We start from the raw sequence: 27,915 nt of genomic DNA, 5'->3' as shown, positions 1-27,915 counted from the left end.
GGGCAACACGTTTTTGAGAAAAGATTAGGTTGCCTCAAGGGTTTTGTGGACCATATTAGACTCAGACGGGAAACTCAACCCAAAGTAGCCAAGTTATGCATGATACCTTTGACTCTGCGCAATGATGTAGGGGAGGAGATAGCCACAATGGAGAGTGAAGGTGTCATTGTGAGGATTCAAATTTCGGAATGTATTAGTCTTATTGTGGTTGTAAGGAAGCACAATGGTTCTGTGAGACTATGCATAGATTTAATACATTTAAACAGCATGGTGGTGGAAGAGATGTTTCCACTCCCTAGGATTGATGACTTATTAACTCACATTGCTGGAGCTTGAATGTTCTCCATTTTAGACCTCAGATCAGCCTATAACCAGATTGAGCTGCATGAATGCTCCATGGATTTGACTGCATTTATTACACCCATTGGTCTCTTTAAGTGTTGGAGGATGCCTATTGGCTAAGTCTCAGCGGCCACAGTATTTCAAAATGTTATGTACCAGTTGTTGGGTAATGAGAAGGGTGGGTTGTTTTACCAGGGTGATGTCTTGATTTGTGGGGAGAGTGAGGAGGCGCATGACAGTCATCTGAGGAGAGTTTCGGAAATCCTGAGTGAGGGGGGTCTTACCATGCAAAAGAGAAATGTACTTTCAGGGCAAGCAAGGTAGTGTATTTGGGATATGAGATTTCTTCAGAGGGGGTGAAACCGAAATATGATACAGTAAAAGTAAAAGCCATCAGGGAAATGGTGTGTCCCAAAAACAAGGGTGGTGTTTCTTTCTTTTTGGGTCTGGTGAAGTTTTACAGCAAGTTTATTGAGAAGTTGTCAGACAGGACAAAGAGCATGAGGAGGCTTAACAGGAAAGGGGTTGTTTGGGATGTGGCCTGTGGCAAAGAGTTTGAGGATGTAAAACAATTGATTGTGAATGTCTCAGCACTTTTAGTTTTGTGCAGGGTAGGAAGACCCTAGTATATGCAGATGGGAGCAATTTTGGTCTTGGTGCAGTTTAAAGCAGGAGTGTTAGGGTGATTTGTGCACCGTTGCGTTTCTCTCAAGGGCCATGAAGGATGCATAGGTGCGGTATTCGGTAGTGGAAAAGGAGGCATTGGCTTTGCACGTGGGCTGTGGAAAAGTTTAAGATGTACTTGTGGGGGCGTGACTTCACCATATGAACAGACCATACGTCACTCATTAGTATCTTTTCGAAAGGTGGGTTGGAAGAGGTGTCAAGAACTATCATGAAGTGGGTTAGTAGTTTACAGGGGCTGCACATTTGCATTGAATTTATTCAAGGTAGAAACAATGTGGTAATGGATGCCCTTTCAAGGTCGATGGTGGACGGGAGAATGATTGGTGAAGAGGTTGAGTGTGATGATGAAGATGTGGGTTAGATTTTTCAGGTACATGACTATATAAAGAGGGTTGATTGGAATGTGGCATGTGCTGAGGATTCTGTGTACCAATCAGTTATACATTTGGTGAGTACTGGTGATGAAAACACCAAAGAGTACAGGAGAGTGAGGAATGAACTTGGTGTTAATGATCAATATTTGTGCAGAGGGCATAAATTGGTGGTGCTGGAGAAGATGAGGAGTGTGGTGATGGATTTAGTGCATTGTGGTCATTTGGGATTGGCGAAAACCAATGGGGCTGATAAGGTCCGATTTTTGGTGGTCTGGAATTTTAAGGACGTACAGGAGTTGATTAAAAAGTGTGTTGACTGTCAGGAAGGGGATAAGGGTCTCAAGGTTCACAAAACACCCATGGTGGTTAGAGAAAGTCTAAAAACTCTGTGGGATGAGGTTGCTTTGGACTTGTTGGGTCTGTTTAATATTAAGGGGACTAAAGATAGATATCTTTTGGTAGTGATGGATCTATTATCTAAGTGGCTGGAGGTTTGTGTCTTAAAAGAGGTGACCAGTGGTAACATAATACAGTTTCTGGAACCTTTATTTCGGAGGGAAGGTTTTCCTACAAGTGTCTATCAGATAATGGTACATAATTGATCTTGAGAGGGAATTTAATGAGAGTTTGGATAGGTATGGCGTGGAACAAGTTACAACTTCCCTCTATCATCCACAAAGCAATGGGTGCGTTGAAAGTTTCAAACGCACACTTATGGATGTTATCAGGATTGCAGTGGCCATGGGGGGAGACTGGGTGCGTACAGTTATGGAAAGGACATTTCAATATAGACTTGCTCCACATGCAGTAACAGGGGTATCTTCATTTGAGTTGTTACTAAGGTGGGAAGCACAATACACTTTTGTGTCCAGGTTGGATGGGTAGATCGAAATGTTGTGGTGCAGTGGTGGAAGGTGTGAGAGAGAAAATACTAGTCAGTGGGCATATATCCAAGCAGAGGTGTGACAAGGTGAATTGTTGCAGGTATTTTTCGGTCAAGCCGGGTGAGATGATTAAAGTGAAGTTACCAGTGAAAGTGCGAAAGGGAAACTCAGTGTCTTCTGAGCCCAAGGAGGTGGTTAAAGATCTAGGTTCCTCCATATTGGTCAAGGGTGGGGGGATTTGGAACAAGGAGAGAGTGGCAGTGTTACATGGGAATGGGGTGCTGGCTATGAGTGTCAGAGAAGGGAAAGATGAGGTGGAGTGACTTTGAGGATCTGTGAGTGAGTTTGAGGATCTGTGATTATTGTCCATTTTGATTGGTCAATTGGTGTAATGAATTATCTCCTATATTTGTTGATTTCATGCATGATTAATTGCTCTGATTAGGTTCTCTACAAATTATACTTTCATTGTATGTATATAGGTTTTAGGAGGAAGGAAGGGAGGTGTTAGGAGTACATATTCACTGTTTGCATGCGTGTCTATGGTGCCATGAGCTTTAATTACATCCTGCTATTTTTCTGTATATATGTATGGCATGTACATAGTTATTGTTGGATGGAATCTGGAGCCTTGGGTGCGAGGGTTCTAGGATCCAGGTTAAGCAGTAGGGGGAGGTTGTGTTAGCTGGGGACTAGCTATGTCAACAGCTTGTCTTACCTGTTTACAAGACTGAATAAAGAGCTTCTTGCTGATCATGCATGCGTGTGATCCTCTCCATCCCAACATATCAGAGGAGCTTTAGGAGGGCAGAGGGCTCACCAGTGCAGCATGCCGCCCTGCTCAACATACTAATATCCACCCTCGCAGAACCTTCTGTAGTGGCAGTCGTTAAATGTGCAGCATATACCAACAACACTGACAAACTCTTGTTGGGGATCGTGGCTGCCGGCGCGGCAGCAAAAGCTGCAGCATATCTCCCAGTGCCAAACTCCACTGAATATTAACGGCAGTGATCACCAGGCCAAAAACACATGCATACAAAGCCCTCCCTATAGCACAAATAATTGAACTACAGCGTAGGGCACCCCCAGAAGAGCAAGAGATATGACTCAAACGCGGATGTGTGCAATTTCCAACTGATCTGTAGTGGCAAAAGCAAAGTACAACAAAGGTAGTAATGCCCGTAGAGTTACTCCACACAGCTTTTGAGCAATTACACTACCCATCTGGGGAGTATGCAACATCTTAAGGTCAGTCAACGGCACCATTTCTTCAACAAACCTTTCAAAGAGATCACAACACTGTTAGGGATAAACCACTGCATGTGCTCGATTTACCACCCACAAGCAAATGAGGTGGTGGAATAAATTAACAGCCTACACAAAAGCAGACTCTCTGAATTATGCAACACCCTGAAAAAAACTGGGTGTATTGCCTGCTCCTGGCCATGTTCCATTTGCGCACACAGCCCAGCAAGGACAACCACCTGTCCCCCCATGAAATATTAACTGGCAGACGTATGCAAACACCCATCTCCCCTGTGAGGAGAGCTTCAGATGTCCATAGAGAAGCAGCAATTCTAGGAGAAAAGGTCAAGCAAGATCTGACCCACTTAACACAGGCGATCAAGAGTGTGTCAAGACAAATCGCACCGCTGAACACAGAGGATGCAAAAACAAAACATCAACAGCCCTACAAACTGACCCAGCACCCACCCACCATTGTTGCTGGGTGAACTGATTTATGTCAGGAGCTTTGTGAGAAAATGAAACAATCCCGGGTTCCATGGGATGTGTTTTCCACCCCTCTTGCAGTGAAGGTGAAAGGCCTCCGATATTGGATACACCTCTCAGACATTCACAGAGCTCCACCCAATTCACCACCAAATGACCAAAATGAAAGCAACTATTCTACCTCAGTTTAGGTAGCCTCATGCTGACCATATAAGTGCATGTGAAAGAGTTAAGCATACATACATTGCTGCTAGACACGAGCTACTGCAATTAAATCTCTCTTTTCGCTCTTACCTCCTCACTACTTACCCTGTTTTTTCTAAAACCCCATACATTCCAATCCCGCTGTTTTTCCCGTTCTTTCCCTACTACAGGTACTACAACGATGAAGTCTATGTCAAGCTTTTCTTTGTCTAGTGATAGAAATGTGATTGGTAGCACTAGAATGTATTCATATACTTGTGGCCTACATTTTATGGCCATTTTGTGCGCAGTTTTAATATTTTCATTAGGGATTTATTGGGGGATATCTTTTATCCAGGCTGGCCATCTAACATAAGGGGGGAACCACAGGGATCTGGAACAAAAGTATACCCTCTAATTTAACTCTATTGACCCCAAGCCTAGATCTGAATGAAAGGACGAATGAGAGCACGCTAGAACCACGTATAACTTGACCCCCACAAATAGAAGCATCTCCCACACGACTGTTTGTACAAGTAAAATGTTTGAAATCTTACTTTTTTCAAATGCCAAAATCCAATTGTGTAATGCAAGCAGTACTGTAAATATTGCAAACAGCAGAAATAGGGTAGCCAAAAGGCACGTGCTACGCCATAAGAGAATGTAAAGCAAAATATGACCTATACCATGGCTTAGGCCTAGACGCAGTTAAGATATTCTTCATCCCAAGCACTCCAACAGTTGGTATTCTGACATGCGTGCCGTGGGAAGACGAACAACCAATGGCAGTTGCTACGTCTGCTCCTTAATATCGCATGCATCTGGGGCACCCAGGGATTTAGTACCGCAAGAAGTACCAATGATAGAGGCACAATGCCTAATTCATTTTGCGCTATGTAGGATCAGAGGCCCTTTCCAGGTACGCAACGTTCACCTAGAACGTATTGATCCGAATGCTCAGAAATGCAAAACAAGTGCAACCAACACCAACTGTTTGAAACAACCCTATCTTTTGATCGAAGGGGCGAAGTATATTAACAACCAGTGGCAAGAAACAACCCTCACTTGTAAAGCTGAAGGACTTTTAGGCTTTCCCGTAAAGATTGTGGTACTCATGGAACAAACTTGCGCACAAGTATTGACAGAGCATGTCACCAAATTAACATGAATTGCAGCAATAGAAAAGCCGGTACAAGTGCACCAAGAAAAGACTTATGAACTATGCGTTTTCAGTGAAGGAACTACTTCTGTCGGCTCAAACGGACAGTGTAACAGAACTGTGATGATTCCAAACTTCAAGAGAGGCACCGCAGCGCTGATGGACTACTACTGGGTGTGTGGCCAAAAGGCGTACTTGCACCTCCCACCCTCCAGGAGGGGCTATTGATTGCTGGCTACGCTACATTCAGCCCTGTTAGTAGTCCCAGAAGAACACCTGGAAGTGGGCCCCTGTCTGTCGAAGCACCCACATTGCCCTCAGTGATCGAAGCATAACACACACTGCCGCCACCAGACTTTCGCATCCTTCCTGAGAAAGAACCATATGACAAACTGCGAAGAAGGAAAAGATCATCCAATTACATATCAACAGATTCATCTGAACTACTCATGCAAATACCTGATGAGTACAAGCTCTATAATTCCGCAGAGAAATGCTTTGCATCTTTAATACCCAGCATACAGACACGAGCAAATGCCAAATGGCGGCAAATCGTCAGGTGGGAGCTGATCCAGTTGGATACAAAGGAAATAGAAGTACAAACTGACTACCCCATTCACTGCATAGTCCCAATCCCTGTTGGAGATATAGTTGACTGATTATATTACACAACCACTGTCCCTCCCCCTGACCTTGAAAATTACAAGGGGGTATGGGTTCATCTGGACTGGGATGGAGGTTGCATCTACATGACATGTACACCTGAGGAATATGCACAGGGACGAGAAAGCTTGAGACATGTGTGCAGGGCCTGGATGCCGATAAAAGGAACACCCAATTATGAGGAAGCAGTGAGACAAGAAAATGAGCGCAAATATGGGGAGAAATGTGTTATTGTAGAAGTAACAAAAGGGGGGAATGTTGAGATGGAAATTAGTCTATCCCACCACCTCCAGGCGTTTTCAGGTGAGGCGAATCCCATATGAGATTGTGTAGTGTACAAGGAGGTAGAGAGGCTGCACTATGAAACTTGTCACAGATATAATATAACATGAATACTAGATGCACAACGTTAGAAGGCGCATAGAAAGAAACACAATTTTGTAATTAGGGCGGAGGCACAGGCTTGCATGGCTGTGCTGCACCAGTCTAGCTCCATGGAAGGATTTGACTAGGCCCAGATCATTAAGGCAGAATTGGTCCGCACCACCAGTTCTCATGGAAGCTCACGTCCCGCTTGTCCCTTCACTTTTTGTATCATTGGGAGGAATGCACCCTGCAAGGCCGTGAGACAACACCAGGCTCCTCCTGGTGCCCATTCCTCACAACCAAGATGCCAGCAGGCCTCTAATCCCACCCAGCCAACCCAGAGCCAGAGCCCACACCACTGACCCTACCCCCTTCCCCCTGCATTCCACGATAACAAGCGACCCCCAGCCCCTATATAAACCAAGTGACCATAAAAGATCTAAGCTTGCGCGACTGTTTCACCCCTCAGCATAAAATACATCCTTTGTAACACGAGGTACAGGGAGAGATAATTATAGATCCAAACAAGTGTGGAAGCCTTGAGTGCACGAGGAGCAGTAGCAACAAAGCCTGGAATGTGTGGGTCAGTATGACTGTAGTTCTTCCTCCCTTCCCCCTGGCACCAGTGCCCGAGCCTCCCAGGTGCATGCCACAGTGACGTAGTAGTAGGCTTAGCATATTATCATAGCTTTCACAATGTAACCTATGAGAGACCTGACCTTTACTCCATGGAGAGATGAGCCCATCTGACCCACATGGGAATTGACAGACAGCTGAAGAAACGAACCAATTGTAGCCTGGCATCAACTATGGAGCAGGATCATGTATAATGTCTTACCAATCATTTGTGTGGGTTCAGACCCTATATGTGATGTCATCGGTGACACTGTGGCCTCTCAAAAGGCACAAACAATCCTTCTGGAGTCAGAACGCCTTGAGTCCTTTTCTGATATTTTTTATTCCGTACAATTAAACCTAGTTATCCTTGCACTCTATCTCTTGGTTTCTTTCCCTAGAGGGTTGTATTTATTCTGGCGTGTGTGCATCAGGGACTTTCTTTCACCTGTTTACTGGTGCTGATATGGTATTACTTTTCACAGATGGTTACTTGCAATATAATTTCCCCAAGTCTTACAGAGGCACACGTATATGTTCTACATTCTCAGGATTCTAATACGCATCACTAAAGAACCGAACTGAGTGACAAATCAATTTCAGCCAATTTGGATTATATATTTTATCCAAAACTAGCTGTCCCCGGCCACGCGTTTCTGTGGCTCAGTCTGGTTAAATCGAAAAGAAAGAAAAGAGAAAGCACACGTTTGTAATATGTTTAATTTCACAATGCTTGTGGGTAGTTTTTAATGGCTCTGGCGGTTCTCCAAGTTGAGGCAGTTTAATTTTCCTGGTGACGCAACACATTCCTTTCGTTTCTCCATTAAGTTGCAGAGCATTCCAATAAGGACACACTTCAAGTAGGACACCTCATCGAGGAGAACATGCGGGCTCAAACTATAATCATCAGCTGGGTTGTACCGGAATGCAAGGCGATTGTAATCGCGTGATTGCTGAGCAGGGAGTCGTGTTTGACGCTGATCTGCTGTTTCTCGTTGACCTCTTTCAGCCACTCTCAGCCTGTCGCGTTTGAAACAGATCTGAAGCTGCAGAACGCAATTGCCGCGCTCGCAACCGTGCATCCTAAAGTCTGGCTGCACGTCGCTGTGCTGCTTCCTCGGCACGTATTTGAGCCAGTGTGTGTTGTTTTTACGGCCAACAGATGGTGCTGGTTTGCAGTAAAATGTTTAGTATAGCATGTGTTGCTTTTACGTCCAACAGATGGCGCTGTTTTTCAGAAAAAGCATGTTTTTACCTGTCACAGGTGTGACATCTATGTATAGTTGGCATATAAAAACACGCGTCTATTCCAATGCAACGTTGTGTCAACATTTCAAAGCAATCGGTGAAGAGCTTTCGGAGATTTAAGATTTTGAACAAACATTTACATTTTTATTTATATAAAAGATAGATAGATGGTTGATTTTGTTTCTTGAGACTAATTTATGGTATTTTTATTTTTGCTTAAAGATATTTGGAAGGCAATTATCAGCTATCTGACCCATTAACTTTGTTGCATTAGTGAATGAGCAATGAGGTTTCTTTCTGGGAAAAAGAAACTTGCAAATATTTTACATAGAGACCTAAAGATAGTGAATTAATCCGATATTATGGTATGTTGTATTTTTAGGATGTCAGAGTAATCATCTTTAAAAATATTATGAAAGATATGAAATGCATAGAGTGATAATCCTGACAATTCTTAACAAAAAGACTATACGTCAAAATCAACACCTCCAAAGGGGATATTTATTTCTCTTTGGGATACACTCTAAACTTGTCATTTGAAGGAATTTTCTTTTTTGATGAAACTTTGTTTTTGAATGCAATGTATCTTTTTTGGAGAATGATTGTGCAATTAATTTGATTTGCTGATAATATCAAATATATGTCTGTGTGGAATTGAGTGTGATAGAATTCCTACTCAGTTTGCACAGGAATGTGGGGACTAGCATTAAATGAATGTTTTCTATAAATATGTTTTGGGAATTGATTTTATCTTATCGTTTCACAACACTGCTTCCCTGCTTATTGTGCAGGGCAACATTTTACTTTTAATGGATTCCTGCACAGCTCTGCCAACTGGATACTGTGGAACCTGGCACTGCTATGCTATCTGACCATATCCTTAAAAATGGTCTGATTATCTGGGCATCAAATGATAGTATCCTGGGTGCTGGATGCGATACCTGCCAATAGTGAGTGCATGGGATTTTGATAATTTCATGAACTGTGAGGCTATTTTTAAATGTGTATCAATAAATTAAATAATGCAGGTAATTCCATCTCCAAAAGGGTAATCTGCAACCCAGATTCCTCCAGTCGTCAATTCCATGCCAATAGTAAGGTGATGTGTATTCTGGTCAGCTGGCTGGAGACTGCCAAATGGCAGGACAGGAACCTGAAGGACCACGCCTCTTCTTTGATCTCTTTGTGGGGGCAGGCAACACCCTTTGTCAGACAGCCGCTGAGCAGGCAGCTGTACTGGGCCCAGGCATCAAGCGAGCACACCCATTCAGAAGGAGTAGCCTCACACCACGGTGCTGCTTCTCTAAGGGCCTTTGTTCTTAGTGAGAAGGATAGGGATGGCATTTGAGTAGGCAGGAGTGCTCTGGTCAATGGAAGGAGACTTCCACCACTTTGTTTCTCTCTGTGTCTCTTTCTCTTTCCTGTCCCCTCCAGTTCCTCTGAAGCAAAGCAGCTTGGGTGTGACATCAGAAGGGCAAAGTCCACTCCGTTCCAGGCCAGGGATTGGACCACTAAGGCAGGCTAGCTTTAGTCCATTCACCTGGGGGCTGTTGCCTTTAAAAGAATGGGTCTCCCACCCCTTGCTGAGGAAGGATAGCTAAGGCGCATGCATTTGTCTTGGAAGCAAGACAACGCAGAACAGCACAGGTTTGAATCCTGATCCCACGCTTAGAAACCATGCTCTGGTATGAAGTGTTTTATAAAATAAGAATTATAATAATAATTCTTCAGATCCTCTTGGAGATCCTCTGTTATCCTCTCAAAACACTCTAAAGATTCGCTCTGAAGCACCTGAGAAGAACTCACTGGACTTGCTTTGGGAAAATGTACTTTCAACAGCCTTCAGCCTGAGGTGCAGATAGAACCATCCAAGGCAGAAACGAGCCCTTCCCCTACCCACTCTCAGGACACAATTAAGGCTTGACGTAGCTAGCCAATGAATGGCCGCCTTACCGACCTGCACATCGACACACCCAAGATCACCACTTCAACGACCATCGCACGCCAACTTGAACGCTGGAGCGTCATGCATTAACTCCTCCCAGCATCCAATGACAGACTCACCCTGGCCCAAATGTGACGAGATACTGGGTCCTCCCTCAACCTGCATAGCTGAGAGTCCCACATTCAACATTAGAGATCTTCCGCCCCTACGTGGTGCCCACTTGGTGCTTGGGCCCATGCAATCCAATGTGCCCGAACTGGGCTTTATATGCTTGTATCAACGTTCAACAACGGGTTTGACCTTGTCAACCCACCCAAGAACCGAAACTAGGTACTGTTGACCACCCCCACCCCCTTGGTCCACTCAGACCCTAGAAACTGGCTAGGTCACATCAGCACCTTCTTTCAACTAAAGCCTATCCTTTCCGGGTTGGTACTTGCCTTTCACCCTGTGTCCATGCTCAGAGGGCTACTTTCTCCAGTCTGTTCCTTCCTGTTTGGCTTTTTCAAGGGCAGGTTTCTGGACACTGTTTTCTATTTCATTCTATTGCAGATGGTGTGTTTAATTAAAGTATATATATATTTATAGAACCTTTATTGGACATTCCCTATATTTTGGACTGTGTTACTGTGTTGTTTGGGTCACTACTGAATCACATTCACACTCCTCTTACGATCATAGCCTTCCCTCGGCCCACATTACCACAAAAGGCAAACAAGGTATATTCTTTCAACTGTCCCTGTTTTACCTTTATGATTGTGTTTGGTTTTGGTTTATAAAAGTTTCAGGGCTGAGTGGGCTATTTTACCCCTACTCATCCTTGTACTCCTGTGGAGCAAAATCCAATTTGTTACATGAGCAAAACTCTGAAATATTGCAAATACACAGACTTTATACGGATTAGTTGGAATATAATAGAACATAACAGAAATCTCTGTCATAAGATGCTAATACCAGGGTGCAATATGCAAGTAGGTGACAAATGATGCCACTTTCTGGCCATAAAATGGCAATAGCTAGAACATGGAGTGCATTGGGGTACGATGTAGGTGCGTGTACAATGTGTATGTATCACCGTATGATTTAGACTTGTCATTGCTTGTTTTAATTGGTTTTGTATTTTCATAGTTGGTCTTTACATTTTGAACACAAATAGTGTGAGAATAAGATTAATTTTATTACAACCGAATGTCCATACTTTAATGACTTATTAAGAAGATAACAAAGGCGTTACGAATGCATTAAATTGTATTCATTCCAATGTATTTCAGGAACCTGTACAATTTCGACTCGTTCTATTAAAAACTACAAGCCCCAGAAGACGATTTTCAGTTCAAGGGAAAAAATGCAATATGAATGTGAGGATGGATACAGGGCCTCCCTAAATAATCTTGTGGAGACGGTAGAATGTACGTCAGGCGGATGGTACCCAGAACCAAAGTGCACAGGTACATTGTTTTATGTGAAAGTTGATGAAATTTAGATGGAGGAGATGTGCAGTTTTTTTAAAGATAGCACTGGCATAGGCCAACAAACAATATAATGATGACGCTCTAGAGCAAAATGTAACTGATTTCAATGTGGCACAACGTGCATTTTTTAAGACACCACCATCTAACATGTTACATACCAAATTAGCAGTGTGCTTATATTTTGTACCTGTCAAAGGAATGGTATGATTTATTTATTTTTGCGTCATTTTGTGGCATGCTAACCGTTGCTCTTTAACTTAATTTCAGGTTGTTTTTCTGGGAGAGACAGCCATGTTATCTGACCTAACATCTGCTCGAGTTTGACTTATATTAAGTGCCGGGTTGTGTACTTAGTGGGTCGAGATGAGCATAGATTTGCGGCACTCCCACTGTAACATGGGCTAATATCCAAAAGATGTTCTGACGCGGAGGGGCAAAGCCATCTTCTGTATTGGCATTGCATAAGCTTTGACAGACGATATGTTGCCCAGCCGCTCAAACATACAGTGGAGTAACTTTGCTGAAAATGTTGGGGTGGGGGGACATGACAACGGAAAGAAAGGGGCAGGGTGGATGAAGGGCGTACAGTGGCTCTAAGGGATAACACTAAACTACTACACCACAAGAGTCCATTACCAACGCTTTGTTATAACTTTCATAAGACTGGCGGTGTCTTCTGAAAGGTATAACAGCACAGTTGGTCTTTAGAATTCACTGCATTGACAACAGTAAAAAAAGCCTACACCCCTCTACCTAAAAGAGTGCCTGCAAGCAGGCTGAAGGGAGCTTGTGTTTGATTAGTGCCACCAAGGCACTGACTCAGACAAACATATCAACATAATACAACATGAATACCTGCAAGATTTTAAAACAGAATATTAGGTTGCTTATTCTGATTTCATCAACTACTTGCAACATTCTGACTCATTAACATTAAGGTACGTTTTCCTGTGTTCAAATGACCCCAAGCAGTAGTGTACCGAGCGGGAGGCCATACTGGGACATTTGTCATTGGGACGGCACTCCCGTTCAGCATCTCAAAGAGAGTGCCCAACGGGAAAGGTGTCCCACTGGCAGGACAATCCTGCTCAGCACGCTTATTGTCCTGGCAGACCTTACCCTGTCCGAATGGTAGAGGTGTATCAGTGCCAGGACAATGTCCCAAGGAGGTCCAGGAAGCAGAGGGTCCTCACGTTTCTCTCTATGAAGAGAGCATTTCACTCTGAGCCATTAGGCACTGATGGGAGGGAGGGGGCTACTATTAGTCCCTTTTTTGATATGTGAATGGGAGGGAGCGATCAGAAGTGAGAAGGGTGCATAATGTTGCATCCTTTATGAAATAATGACTATGGGCCTCATTACACGGATGGCGGTGAACCATGGCGCTATTAGCGCCATGGTTCATGCCGGTAAAATACCAGCACCGCCTTGGTGGAAAGGGGAATTACCGCCCCATTCCAAGGTTTGCGGGGCGGTAATTCCCCCTTCCACCATTGCCCTTCCCCATTCCCATTTTTGCCCCATAGGGCTCTATGGGAATGGGGAAGGCGCTAATTACGGTACCGCAAATTGCGGTACCGTAATTAGCTCCACTGGTCCCTTTGCGGGTTGGTTTTTAACGCCTACAAAAAGCAGGCGTTAAATTCCCCAACCTGCAAAGGGACCTCGTAGCAAGGCGGTAAGGAGGTACCGGTAAACCCTTACCGCCATCCGTATAATGAGGCCCTATGGCTTTAAAACCCAAGGGGGATTTGTTAGGCTCACGTTAATATGCATGATACTTTTGTGACTTTGCAATCAGAATGGGGAGAATAAAACTAAAGCCATACTCTCATTCCTCAACATATTTCTCTGACAATGTATATAGTGTACAGTTAGGGCCTCATTAGTACCCTGGCAGTCCCGTAATGAACGCTGCCGGTACGGGACCGGCACCGTTCATTACGGGATGCCCTATTACGCGGTCCCATTGTGGGACCCGCTCAGAATGTCTGGTCATTAGCTCCCTCCCCATTCCCATTGAGCCCTTTGGGGGCTCAAAGGGGAATGGAGATGGGTTTTTCCAATGAGGAATTACCGGGTCCTCCAAAGTTGGAATGGCCCGGTAATTCCTCATTGAAGGAACCCGGACCTGGAACCCGGTATGGAGGCAGCCATGCCCTTATTAACGGCATGGCTACCTCCATACTCTTAATGAGGCCCTTAGTCTACGATGAAAGGTTAGTTTATTATGTAATGTCAGAACCGTAATAAATATCTATATTAACTAAACCTGGGAAGATGTGCACAGTTGCTTAAATTGTCCACATCCCAGTTTCACCGTTTAACTAAAGTGTGTGATCCTGGGCAATTCATTTAATCCCACTGTGTCTTATCGGAGGTCTCTACGTGATTCTGATTCACTTCAAAGCTTATGTTAATATATCATGCTCTTATGATAAAAAAAGCCTGATGACCATAGAGTTTCTCTGTACATAACAATAGTGCATTTTAGGTAATTTGCACCACACACTTATTTGCCACTTGCCTTACTTATGGCAACTTATTTTTAAGTCACTACTGTGGGGCCTCCACATATCATAGGCTGATGATGCTCCTTGCAATATCCTTTTCTGTGAAATAATTTCTGTTGGTGCAATCCATATGCAAATTTGGAGGTTTCCATATATTTTGCCCCAGAGCGCTATCCTGCAGTTTTATGTGTAAAAGGCCATCTGCCACTAACGTTACCAAAAAAGTACATTGGAGCAGGGGTAGGCTGTTTGGGGGTGTGAATGAGACTATTGCATGCACTGCATTTCATGGCTCACTTCACCTCCACTCGTGCAATGCTAAATACACCCCTGATCCGAAATGTGATTGTCGAAATGTGAACCCTCACTAGGGTCAGCCCGCAGCCCTGCCCTCCAGCAAACATACATGCAGCTGAGCACAGCTCTGCATTATGTAATGAGACAAGGCGAGCCTGGCTGGGCATCTCAGCCAGGCTTGCGCTGTCCAATTTCATGATCAATCAATGCAGCGGCCACAATGCATCCCCCAAAAGATGGGCAGGGACAAAAAGGCATGCCACAAATGTTGGGGGGTACTTGTCCCTCCGTACCCCCTATAATTACGCCCATGCAAACATATTTACTAACTTGCCTTCTCATGGACCGTGTAAAGGTGCAGAAGGAGAAGACTGACACAAAGGTGGCATGATCGGGGTTATTATTAATTCTTTATTGTGATTTAGTTCATTTAGAACTTTGCACAAATGAAGAAAATACAAATATAAATAAATACAGATGCATGTACAAATACAAATCAAATTGACAAAACAACGAGTCAATCGGTATTACCATTCAGTTTAAGTTTGAATTTAATTTAAGTTCCGGCAAAACCCAAATAAGGTTAAGCTAAACCAAACCGAACTGAACTAAAATAAGTATAAAAAGAGAAGAAAAAAGAAAAAAAGAAGATAGAAGATATAGTGAAAAGGAAATCAATCACGTAGCAATTTTAAATGGCAATGCAAAAGACAAATGACAAATTGCATAATTAATTCAAAATTTGGATTAAAAAATGGCTTGATAATAACAAAATCAGTTTATCAGATCAAATAAGTCCACCAAGATCATAAAATCCATGGATCTGTAAATCTTTAAAATCTTTAGGCGCAAAGCACACATTCCATTCAAATTCCATTCAATGCATTTGAACAGAGATACAGACCGTATCAGACAAGCAGCAAAGGTTTAACGTGCAACCATACACGATACAGGGCAATTTGTGCAGAGAGGGTGTCTGCATTTAAACAATAATCCCATAAGGAATCTGATCAAATTCCCTCATAACTGTGCACAAGACAAACAAGGTTTAACATATATAAAGGCCCCAATTCGATGCAATGTAATCATGGTTATGGACATTTAATTTAAGCAAAAGGAACAGACAAAGAAATTTAACTTTCCATAACTCCAAGAGGGGTTTCCCTGCCTCAACTAAAATACTTAAGGGGTTGTCAGAATGTCTGTAACTTAAAGAGCACACCATCCTGTGTCACATCCTAGGTCTGTCGCTTACACTCTGAACTAAATAGTAACAACTCAAAGTTCCATCTCCAGGAGAATGACTCCCTTCTCTTGGTACTTGGTTCAAAAGTTGCACAGGAAACAAAAAGGTTTCTTCTTCCATTTCTGTACCGGGGGAATGTTCCGCTGGAGGCCGGTATCAAAGTATAGGTCCCAAATTGTAGTTCACAACTTTCACCAGGCTGAATGCCTCCTTTCACCTGATTCACCAAACTTTTCAGGGGAATGACTTCCATCCCCCGATACAATTTGAAAAAAATTCAGTCCTAGGGAAATGACTCCCTTCCCCTGCATACTCCTTTGCACCTGTCCTACAGGCTGTATTGATTCTGTGTTGTATTGGGTCCTCGACCCTTGGGTCTCTTCTTTTATCTCACCACCCTTGGTTCACTCTCCTGCAAAGGACTGTCATGAGGAAGATGACTAGTGATGCAATCTCTAGTGTGGGTCCTCGACCCTTGCATCTTTCTTCTTTTACCTGGCCCCCTTGGCTCACTCTCTTGCAAAGGACTGCCAAGAGGAAGATGACTCGAGATGCAGTTTTTTTAATGGGTCCCAGACCCCTTCTCTGAGTCCCCTAACCTGTTAGGTCTTCCTTTTGACCCAGAAACTCTTACAATGACCTCCTGAGACCCTCCTGGACTCCTTGCGCCCCGGTCGACCTGCTCATAACTCCTGTTACTCTCTGGTACGTTCTCGTACGACGGCAGCTCTTTCCAGGACTGGAATCGGTCTCCCATCTGTTTGGCTCCGTGGATTGCTTTAGGCTTCTGTAGTTGTCTGCTCTGCGTGACTCCGCTCCTTGCAGAATCGGTACTTGTGATAAAAAGTGCACAGTCCCTCTCCTCCCAGAGATAGTACCAATGCCTCCACTGCAAACTATCTGACACATCGACGTCGGGTCCTGGAGAGCCGCCTTCTGCTTCCCACTGGCATCTTCTGCTCTCCAGCCTTCGCCGTTCCACAATCTCTGCACCTGACAGCTTCCCCACCTGCTGTTGTTTCTGGACTGGCTTGACATCCTTCTTAGTCACTTGTTGATATGTATACAATGTTGCCAGAATTGTCTGGGCCCATTATATAAGTCCTTCTTCGAATCGATTGTGTCCTCCAACGTATTAGAAGAAAGAGGAGACAGAGTGTGTGGGAGGGGGAGATTCTTACCAGGGCTGTGCCCTAGAACTTCGTCCTTATCCCTAGAGGGCGAGTCCCTCCCCATGAGATCCTCACACATTACACCACTCCCAGGGGAACTATCGGGTAACAACCTCACCTTCCTGGCCTCATGGACAAGGGCTTCCTCTTAGGGAGAAGTGACGACGTCTACAGAATCGCCACAGCAGGTACTACAATGACCTTCCAGACATTGGGCCTCATTACACGGAAGGCGGTAATCCAGGGTGCTATTAGCACCCTGGACCATGCCGGTAAATTACCGGCACCGCCTTGGCGGAAAGGGGATTTACCGCCCCATTCCAAGGTTGGAGGGGCGGTAAATCCCCCTTCCGCCATTGCCCTTCCCCATTCCCATTTCTGCCCCATAGGGCTCTATGGGAATGGGGAAGGCGCTAATTACGGCACCGCAATTTTGCGGTGCCGTAATTAGCTCCGAGGTCCCTTAGCGGGTTGGTACTTAACGCCTGCAAGAAGCAGGCGTTAATTCCTCCAACCCGCAAAGGGACCTCGTAGTACGGCGGTAAGGGTTAACGGTCACCGTTGCCATTAACGGTGACCGTTAACCCTTACCGCCGTCCGTGTAATGAGGCCCATTGTCATGTGAGATCTGAGTGACGGGGCACGCTGCATTATCTTCACATGCCAAATGGTGGGAGTAAACAAGGAAATTATGGTAATACTTGGCAAGTAACCTTGGGAGGACAGCAATCTTAGAGAGAGTTTTTTTAAATGTATTCTCACTTTTCCTCCCACAGCATTCAATGGGCCTCATTACAAGTTTGCTGGTCCAGCAGTAACAGCGCTGGTAAGCTACTGGCGCCATTACTACCGGACCGTACCGGCACCCGCGAGCAGAGCATGTAGGATGCACTGGCACGATTCGCGAATGGTGCCGATGCATCCGGCTTCCCCATTCCCATTGACCCAATTTCCTATGGGGCTCAAATGGGAATGGGTAAGATTTTTTCCTAGCGCCCAGGAATGGCCAGTTACCGGGTCTGCCAGTCTCGTAATGAGGCCCAATTAGTGTTTTGTTTGTGGGCACTTTCACATGATGACAGCATAAAAGAAAGTGAAAGTACATCAGCGTTACATTGAATCATAGGTGAGATTATCGTGCAGTAAAAGCTGTTGATTAGTCATCAGGGATACCTTCCTAGGTGCTTCAATTGCTGTACAAATTAAAATTATTATCCAATCAAGGGTCTATAAAAATACAAAACTTGAATTAAACTAAAAAAGGCCTCCAGCAATCAGCATCATTGTTAGACCTACCTAACTACCAAGGCTGACATCCTGTTCTCTAGTGACATGCCAAGCCTTCTCAGGAGGATAAAAAGGAGGACTTTTTAGCTATACACAAATAGTTGTTATGGGTGAAACTAGGCCCCCCGATTAACTGAATCCCCACAGGCCCTTACTGAAATGAGTCACTGTCCAACAGTCTGACAATACAATGACATCAACTGTGTGTGGCTGTATAATTGTATTATCCCAGCAATCAACATGTAAAACACTGGGCATGGCATATTATTATGTATTGGAAATGGCACCAAATGGGTCTTGGAGGCTAAAAAGGAACAGTGAAGGTGATGACCCTGTCTCTTACACAAACAACCAAGCGGTGAATATACCTATTACTGGAAGAGGTCAGTTAGTTGAAGAACAAGATCAACACTTTAATCAATATCCATGAGGCTGCCAAGCTTAACTAAGGTAGGTGTAATTTCTACACCAATCAATCAATTATGAAACCAACTTGAAAATAACAGTACAAAATACATTTTATTTAATTCTCAATAAAACGAATAAAAAGCAGAAAATTGTTTTTTTTTAAAAGATCTTTGACTGAAAACATTACACATAAACATAAGAAAACAGACTTAAGAATCTGATGTGAGACAATAAAAAATTGTGGGCGGGTTAGTACGTGAGTGTTGTGTCTTGTTTTTGATTAATATTTGAAAAACAAGCACAAGGGTAGAGCACTTTTGTTGATAATAGACAGCACTATCATAAAGGAAGCCTGTTCGAACCCTCAGGCTTTTATTGTGATGGTCGACATATGTTTCGGCTAATGGCGACAGGAAGAATCAGACAGTTCCACAATGTGTCTGTTGTCGCAAGTATAGCCGTCTTCAGGAGGGAAAGAAGATGATTGTTTTCAGAAGGTATTTGCTGTGTTGAGTACTTCTCAGTTTGCCGTACTTATTGTAAGTGTAACCCACTGTTCAGACATTCTTTAATTGAGGAGTTTTTTAATAGAAGATTTTTTTTCGTCAATTTCGTGACGCTAGGTTTCCTTATTCCAGCAGTGCAACGCTGTTCTTCTTATAAGGTGAATCTGTTTTAGGTTATTTTTTCTTTTCGCGGGTGCTCCTAGGTAGGTGTTAGGCAGGGCAGTGCCGTTGTTGTGTGTCTATAGGTGACACAGGGCCTCATTACGAGAAGCACAGTAAAAACGGGGTCATTACCGGCATGGAGGAACTAGCGGGTCCGTGCTCGTATGACGCCGCTAATAGCATGTGTTTACGAGTGCGCGAGCACGCGCAAACCCCCATGCCGGTATGGCCCTACAGCCATGGCGCTAAAGGCCCTCCAACCCCCCGATAGCGCCATCACGGAACCCGCCGATACCGCCTCCTCCTCGGAGGCACCCCTTAATACCGACCTGGTAATAACATCATGCTAATATCGTAATACCAGAGCCGGATGTAACGTCATCGCACCAGAACGAGAAATGCGCTGGTGGCCATCTTTAAAAACACAATCCATTGAAATCCTCCCAAACCACCACTGCTACAGAGGAGAGACCAGGGCCTATCTATTGAAAATGTCCAAGGCTAAAAAGGAGATCTGGGAGGAGATAGCCTGCAAGGTTCCGGCAGTCGGCACCACCCCATGGACAATCAAAGACTATAAAAAAAAGGTGGGATGACCTCCGCCTCAGGTTACGGAACATCCTGGCCAGCAATAGGAGGGAGGCCATGGCCACAGGCGGGGGTCCCCACTCACCCACAAAACTTTCACGCTGGGAGGAGACGTGCAGTAACTTCATACAGATGAAGTCCATCGAGGGCTTCGGGGAGATGGAGACTGGTGCCACAACATCTGGAGATGGAGGTGAGTGACCCTGCAGATCCAAGTAGGGAAACCATGACGTAGCACAAGTGATGCGGAAGAGAGTCTAGGCAAGGCAATGCATGTACCAACACACACATAAACATATCCTAGTCCAGATGGAGGCCCAAACCCTGCCACACTGAAATGCATGCTGAGTGCCAATCCCATTACCAACACACAGCCAACACACACGGACCGTGCCCATGTAATACATCACACAAACCCCAAAACAACGCCATTGCACCTGCCATGCAGCATCCCTGCATTGAGACGTCATAGCAAATGCCAAAATGCCCCCTTCATACTGCCCTGTGTGACACACCTGTACAATATGAATACATGATGAATGAAATTCTCCACAGCACCATATAATGCATCTTACATGTAACACCATCACTGATGCCCTGCATCTCTTCTACCCCCCCCAGGCACAGATGGAGAGGATGCCAGTGAGGAAACAGCCACAAGGGCATCCACGTCGCGGCACAAGACAACTCCCACATGCAAGACCACCTCCGATGCAGCCTCGCAGGCCACAACGAAACCCAGGGCGAGTGCCCAGGCCATGGGCGCACATGAGGGCCCCACATCAACGCCTGACAGCGGGACCACAGAGCTGGCAACAACAGTGGAAGGCGAAGCCAGTGGCACACTTTCCACCCCCCAACCCCACACTCAGGACACACCCATCAGCAGCATTGTGGATCCTTTGCTGCAACTGCACGCCCGGTTGCAGCACCCTCAACCACTGCTGCTCCCACCACCAACCTTGAGGCACGACTAGCAAGGGTGGAGGCTAGACAGGACTCAATGTTGGACCTTGTCCGACAATATGTTGCGGAGGGGGAGGACACGAGGCGTGAGACTGCACAGGCCATAGTAGCGAACACAGCCGCTGTTAATGCATCTGCGTTGATGATGCAAGACAGTCTGGGGGCCGTCACTCAGGTCCTCCCCCCTATCCTGCTGCACATGCAGCAGCCACAACTCGCACCAGCCGTGCAAATCACCAGAGGGTTCCACCCCATCCACCACACCCCCATCCTCCACACCCGCTTCCTCTGCACCCTCCAGCCCTGTACATCCAACAAGACGGAGTGCGAGGCACTCGGAGATGCTGCCCCCGGACAACAAGAAATCAAGAAAATAGTGTGGGACAACAATGGGAGTGGGTCAGATGGTGTCGGTAGTGTATGAGTGTACTAGGGGGATTTCATTGGGGGGTTTTGGGAGTTCATTGGGGGGTATGTGGAGTTCACTGGGGGTTTTGGGAGTTCATGGGGGGGTTTTGGGAGTTCATTGGGGGTATGGGGAGTTTTGGTGTTGTGGGGGAGTAGCACATTTCTGTAGTTGATATTAATACACCCGTTGTGTGAAAAATCATTCAATGCCCGGACATTGTTCATTTCGTGTGTATGCATTTAATTCATGACAGTGCACAGTGCCCAACTCCCCACTTTCCCTGTGTGCATGTCCACATGGACCCAGTGTACAATGTGTTACTGACACATATCTATCGATGTTTCTGTGGGTCAGAAGTGTTCGTCATTCAGTGATTGGCGTACTGCACGGCCATCTTGTGCATCACGTACTGGCAGGGGTGCTCCTTCTCCTCTGTCTTCATCATCCTCACCCGGTGCATGCATGTCAATGTCAGGTGTCAGTGGTACATTTCTCCGGATGCACATGTTGTGCAGCATGACACAGGGTATGGTGATCTTTGCCACCTTCTCAGGCCTATAAAGGAGTGCTCCACCAGATCTGCTTAGGCAGCGGAACCACACCTTCAACAGGCCAGAGGTCTGCTCAATCACAACACGGGTACGGGTATGAACCCGATTGTACTCCTCTTCATGGCTGTTCCACGGGTTCCGCACAGGGATAAGTAGCTACGGCTTCAAGGGATATCCTCCATCACCTGCAAGTAAATTCAAATAGGTCTATGTGAGTCACTCTTAGCTGCCACCTTCAGGATTCACAGCCATGGCCGCAGCTATTTGCTGTCAACATGCACATGTCCCTGTACGTATGCAAAAATATTATTTAGATGCATTGTATACTGAAATATGGTGTGGTAGTCTGGATGGCATTGTACAGATGATGCAGGGTGAATTCTTGCATGCTGATGCGGATGTACTGTGGATGCAGGACAATGTTTTGCCTCCCATTTTTGCTGTGTATACTACACTGTGCATGGTCACACTAGGCACATTGGCACAGTTGCAATCATGTTTAGTCATGCATTGCTTGACCTACCCATGGTGGCCAGGTTGTGCGTCTTACATGTTGTCATTGATATACGGCATTGGTCCAATGTGTGCCATTGATGTCATGTTCGGGTTGGGAGGTTCAGGTCAGGAGTGTTTAGCTCTGCATGCATTCTCCACTCACCGCCCATTCCCACCCTCGTGGAGTATGCATCCACCCACCTCACAACCGTGATGCACTGCCATGGGCCAGTCAGGCAACTCACCAAGCAGCCAGGCACGTCGTCCAGCATGTCTCTCCATGTGTCGGGTAGCGTGGAGTTACGCAGCACCATGGCATCATGTGTCGATCCGGGATATCGGCGCAACAATGTGTGATGATCTTGCTGGAGTCACATACCATCTGCACATTGGAGTGGTATTGCTTGCATTGCGGTACACCGCCTCTACGGCATGGGGGACTACCAATTCTACATGGGTGCAGTCGAGGGCACCAACACAATTGGGCATGCCTGCTAGTGCATGGAAGCCTACTTTGGTGTTGGCTATCTCCTGGGCAGTCCGTGGTAGTGATATGTGGATGCTAGTGTGCTTCAGGAGGGCATCCAGCACTTGGGTCAGCATGCATAAAACTAGTGGTTGTGAAATGCCATGCAGCTGGCCCACTGTGTGCTGGTAGGTGCCTGCGGCCAGGAAGTGGAGCACAGACACCACCTTTAGTAGTGGGGGGATGGCAGTGCGTATTTCTATGAGGCTGACGATGTTGTTGTGTATCATGTCCACTATGGTGGTGATGGTGTCCCGGTCCAACTGGTACAGGGTGTGGATCTGCTTAGGGGTTAGATTGAATGGACTGGGTCTGTTGCAAGGGATTGGTGGCTGCCTACGAGGTACTACTGGCTGCACTGGTGGTAATTGCTGGCCCTGTCTCAACCTCCTTCTCCTCCTGTATCTCCTCTGTGCTGCCTGTTGCTTTGGCTGTAGTTGTTGTTGTAGTTGCTGTTGTTGATGTAGTTGTAGCAGTATAGGCATGTCCTCCAGCCCCATGATTGCAACAGCTAGTGGTATCATTTTGGTGTAGGAAGGGGTGTGGTGTGTGGGTGTACTCCTTTTATATTGGGGCAGGCTCCATTGACTCCACCTGTGGTGATTGTGTGCACCTGTGGCAGTTGCCTTGACTGCAGATTGCTGTTTATGGGTGGTCCGCGATGCCTGTATGGGTGCCATCGTGCAGGCCCTAATTACCGCCTTCGGGATGCCAGTAATTGCATGCCCTCGTGAGTTGTGATGTCCTCCTATTACCGGCATCCCGGTATTTACTCCGCGAAGGGGCGTGTGTACGCGCGCATGCCGGTATGAAGGGGCACGGTACGGCCGGTGACGGTATTGGTGGGTTGTTGGGTCGTAATGCCCCAGACCCGTTAACTATGCCGGTATTACCATTCTGCCTTCTTTTTTTCATTACCTCCATTCACGTAATGAGGCCCACAGTGTCCTTAGTGAGGCAATGGACCTCATTACGAGAACGGCGGTAGCCATGGAGCTATTAGCTCCATGGCTGCCACCGTTCCGGGTTCCTGCAATGGGGACTTACCGGGTTACTCCGAGATAGGAGGACCCGGTAAGTCCTCCATGCAGGAACCCTTCCCCTTTCCCATTTGAGCCCCCAAAGGGCTCAATGGGAATGTGGAGGGAGGTAATAATGGGCAGATTACATCTGGCCAGTTATTGCCTCCCTCTTCCCCTCGCGGGACCCGGATCTGGGTCCCGCGATGGGAATCTTATAATCGGCGCTCCCGGAATGAAGGGGGCCGGTGCTGTACCGACCCCCTTCAATCCGAGAGTGCCATGGTCGTGATGAGGCCCAATGTGTGCTTTTTTATGCGGTTCTGAAGGTCGCGTGACCAGCCTTCAGTGGTCTTTTCCGTATGTGATGTGGTCAATATACTGGAAAAAACGTTGGGTGCAGTGTAGATCGCCCCCCTGAGTGTGGGCTGTCAGAGTGCCTAGATTTTCCGAAAGTGCAAAAGAATCAGCGGGTGCACAGGAGGATCTCATTCAGAACAGTGACCCAAATGGGTCTTATACAATAAATTCATTTTAAACTGCTTGTTCACTCTCCAAATTGTATTGCAAAAAGTCAATGTGAAAAGCAGAAGTGATGTTGAATATTTGTGAACTAGGCATACTTGAGAGGGCTTCTTTCTGAGTTAAGCATGAATGATCTCTTTAAATTGTAAATTTCTACATCTTTTGTGGCAGATTTGGCAACCAGAAGCATGTTTACAAAGTGTTAGTTAGCCTGGCAATTGCTCCTGCCCAGAAGCAGGTATACAGTGCATCTCTTACATGTGGATGTTGGTACGTTCAATAGTGCACCCAATGGCCAGCAGGTCTATCTGGTACAAACCCACCAATACTAGTTTGTAAAACACAAAACACTGGGCCTCATTACGAGTATGGAGGCAGCCATGCCCTTAATAAGGGCATGGCTGCCTCCATATCGGGTCCCAGTGCCGGGTTCCTTCAATGAGGAATAACCGGGTCATTCCGACATTGGAGGACCCTATAATTCCTCCTTGAAGGAACCCATCCCCATTCCCATTTGAGCCCCCATAGGGCTCAATGGGAATGGGGTGGGAGCTAATAACGGTGCCATTAAGAACGGCCCGTTATTAGCTCCCTGTTCCCCTCGCAGGACCCGCTAAGGACGCCTGGTTTTACCAGGCGTCCTTACCGGGTCCCGCAAAGGGAACCTCGTAATAGGCGCTTCCGTAATGAAGGGTGCCGGGCTCGTACCGGCACCCTTCCCCTCATTACGGGAGCACCTAGGTTATAATGAGGCCCACTGTTTGAAAGTGAGACTATTTACAATCCATTTACTAGAGCACATACGATTACACAAATTGGGAGATTTCCCTTAGCGGATGGACATTTGTCAAAGTGCCAGGATGTGAATTTAGTCTTTGATTACCAAAGATTGGCAGGGAGATCAAAGCTTGGCTGGGACCTTCATTTTGCTGACTCTCTTTGAAAGGTCTCAGCGTGTAGTTGGGCAACATTCAATAAGGAGTGTGTGTTTAGTCCAGGTGTGGCTAGAAAGGATTTCCATTATTTTTGTCATTACATATCATTGGTAAGATTCTGGGTAGGGTTCACTTTGTTGTTTGTTTGGTCGGGGTTAGAGAGATCCTTGGAGGTTGCAAAGTGTTCTCTATTTTTGGGGGGATTCGTGAATTCTATTGCTGTAGAAGATTTTATTTGGGTCTCAGTTATGATCTTGTCACTGAATTGATTGTTTATTTGTATAGCGCCTATACACAATGGGCCTCATTACGAGTATGGAGGTAGCCATGGTGCTATTAGTTCAATGGGAATGGGAATGGGGAGGGAGCTAATAACAGTGCTGTTAATAACAGCCCGTTATTAGCTCCCTCTTCCCCTCACGGGACCCGCTAAGGACGCCTGGTTTACCTGCAAATCAGGTTTGGTCTCACTATCGATTGTTAGGTCATTTCTCCTCTATCTGAGACCACAAGCATCCCCAGAACCCCAGTTTCAGCCTTACCGGGCATTCTCAATAAGGATTAGCTTGGGTCTGTAGGCACAGTAGGGTTGGTTGACAACCAGTGCATAGGGCACAGACACAGGCTCCTCATTCAGGGGATATTGTTTACCCTATTATGTGTGGCTTCGGGGTAGCAGGTATATCATTACTAGATCCATATGACAATGACTGCAAGGTCACTTCAGCATGTCCCCACCCCTTTCAATGTTGATCCCCCTTCCCACATTCTCCACAATAATGATGGGGACTCAGTGATCTTATTATCAGCATTGTGTATTTTCCCACTTCAAGGGGCCTATTCTGATAAGGTTGCAACCTGTCTTCTCTTCGGGTTTCGGTGTTTTCTGCCATTATGCTCCCGTAATCGTCAAGTTCCAGGAGAACATACAGACTTTTTGGAAGGTTCACCTTTTTCATGAGGTCCTTGAAATCGCCCGATCTACTCAGATCTCAGCCCTGTCCATAGGTGTAAAATAAATATTCCATCTCTGTGAGAACCATGGTTGCCAGAGGAATCGAATAGAGAGAGTCTGCGGTCCCTTGGCAAGGGTGGATAAGGTTGTGATGTTTCTGGGGATGTTTTATCATGTGGGGAGGTTTAGGTGCTTCCAGAGATAGTTCATCATTCTTGGAAACTTTCCATTCAAAGGAGGTAATTGGTTGGATGGAAGACCTCTCCTTATATTCTTGTATGTCTCTAGGGTTCTGTCTGAGCGCACAAGGGACAATTATGGGCAGAATAGCCATTTTCTAACCTGCTCTTTATTCCCACCAATGGGGGTGTAAATGTAATCCTTCTGAAAAATATTTTTGAGCGAGGGACAAGGTGGCAGGTGTTTCTGGGAATAAGGATTTTGAAAGTTGGCAGGGAGACAACTTTTCTCTGGGTGGGTCCATCCCATGATGACAACATATGTCACAGGTTGCACAATTACTTTTTCTATCAGAATGGTGGGAGGTTTTAGAGTGTTCTCCAAGCACTGTATATTCATATCCAATATATTGTTCCTTCCTCTGGTCAGTTCCCAAATGACTCTTCTGTATTTTCTGTGTTGTTGGTTAGCTCCCAGGTAACATTTGGGTCCGTTTTCCTATTACTCCGGCATCAGTTGCTCAGCCTTTTCTTTAGCTTTCACTTCCATTTGCTCTTTCTCTTTCTCCTTGACCAGAGTCTCTGGCCTTTCTTTCCCTGTCCACTTATTCAGACGTTTCTCTTACGCTATGATTAGATCTTGTGCCCTTCTTGTTCTGCCCTCCTGTTGAGTGATTTCTCTTTTTTCCTAAAAGAGGACCCCCGATCTTTTTTTTTATAGCCAACACTTTAGCCATCTTTTCTCTGTGTTCTCTTTGGTTGGGAACTCAGTCTTCACCTTCTCTGCCTTTTTCTGGGAGTGACCCTCCATCCTTCCTTTGTTTTCCCATTTCTTGATCAGAGCCTCTCCTTGTGGATGGCACTGGGTGAGCAATTGTATCTTTCCTCTCAGGGGGAATGGAGCTTTGCCTTGGGCTAATACGTCTGCCCTTTTCCGCTCTGTGGTTGTTTCCCAGATAATCATCTTTGCCTGTTCATGGGACACTACCTTAGGCTCTTCCCTCTATAGAGGTCTTTTTCCACTCCTCCTTTCTCCATCCTCTGTGAGTCCTCTCTCACTCCATTCTGGGTTTCATTTCCCTTTTCACTCAACCTTCTTTCACTTTCAAGGATTTATAATATAATGTTCTCCTTTCTTCAAATCTGCCCTTTCTTCCACCTTCCAGGTCTTGCAGTCTGCCCTTTTCTCCCTTTTTTGGGTATTATGATTTGCCTAATTTTCCTCCTTCCCAATTTCCTGATGTCTGCTCCACTTCTCTGTAGGTAGAAAACAAAAACAAATGGTGCTCTAATATAATGCTGCATCCCTGAATCCAGCCTCTAAGTGCAGACTGTCTATCAAACCTATGCTGCTCAAAGTTGTCTTGCTTCTAAGACAAGCATATTGCCTTTGAGATATCCTTCCTCTATTGTGGTGTATCTGTTCCTCTGTTCTCTAGTTGTAATGAACTGCCGTTTTCCATACTTTCCAGGCTTTATAGATATTCCAATCATCTGCTCTCCA

General features: G+C 45.6%; 1 protein-coding gene across 3 annotated transcripts in view; it reads left to right on the top strand.

Moving 5' to 3' along the window:
* Nucleotides 1-27,915, top strand: part of LOC138538019 (coagulation factor XIII B chain-like) — a 792,475-nt gene that overhangs the window by 234,085 nt on the left and 530,475 nt on the right. For all 3 annotated transcript variants that reach the window (XM_069641499.1, XM_069641498.1, XM_069641497.1), the window contains exon 6: nucleotides 11,472-11,648. In XM_069641499.1, the coding sequence (XP_069497600.1) occupies nucleotides 11,472-11,648 (177 nt within the window). The remainder of the gene's footprint in view (nucleotides 1-11,471; nucleotides 11,649-27,915) is intronic.

Source organism: Ambystoma mexicanum, chromosome 1q (assembly GCF_040938575.1).
Source record: "Ambystoma mexicanum isolate Mex_15411 chromosome 1q, UKY_AmexF1_1, whole genome shotgun sequence".
Taxonomy (NCBI): Eukaryota; Metazoa; Chordata; class Amphibia; order Caudata; family Ambystomatidae; genus Ambystoma; species Ambystoma mexicanum.
This window is presented reverse-complemented; position numbering and strand designations above follow the sequence as displayed.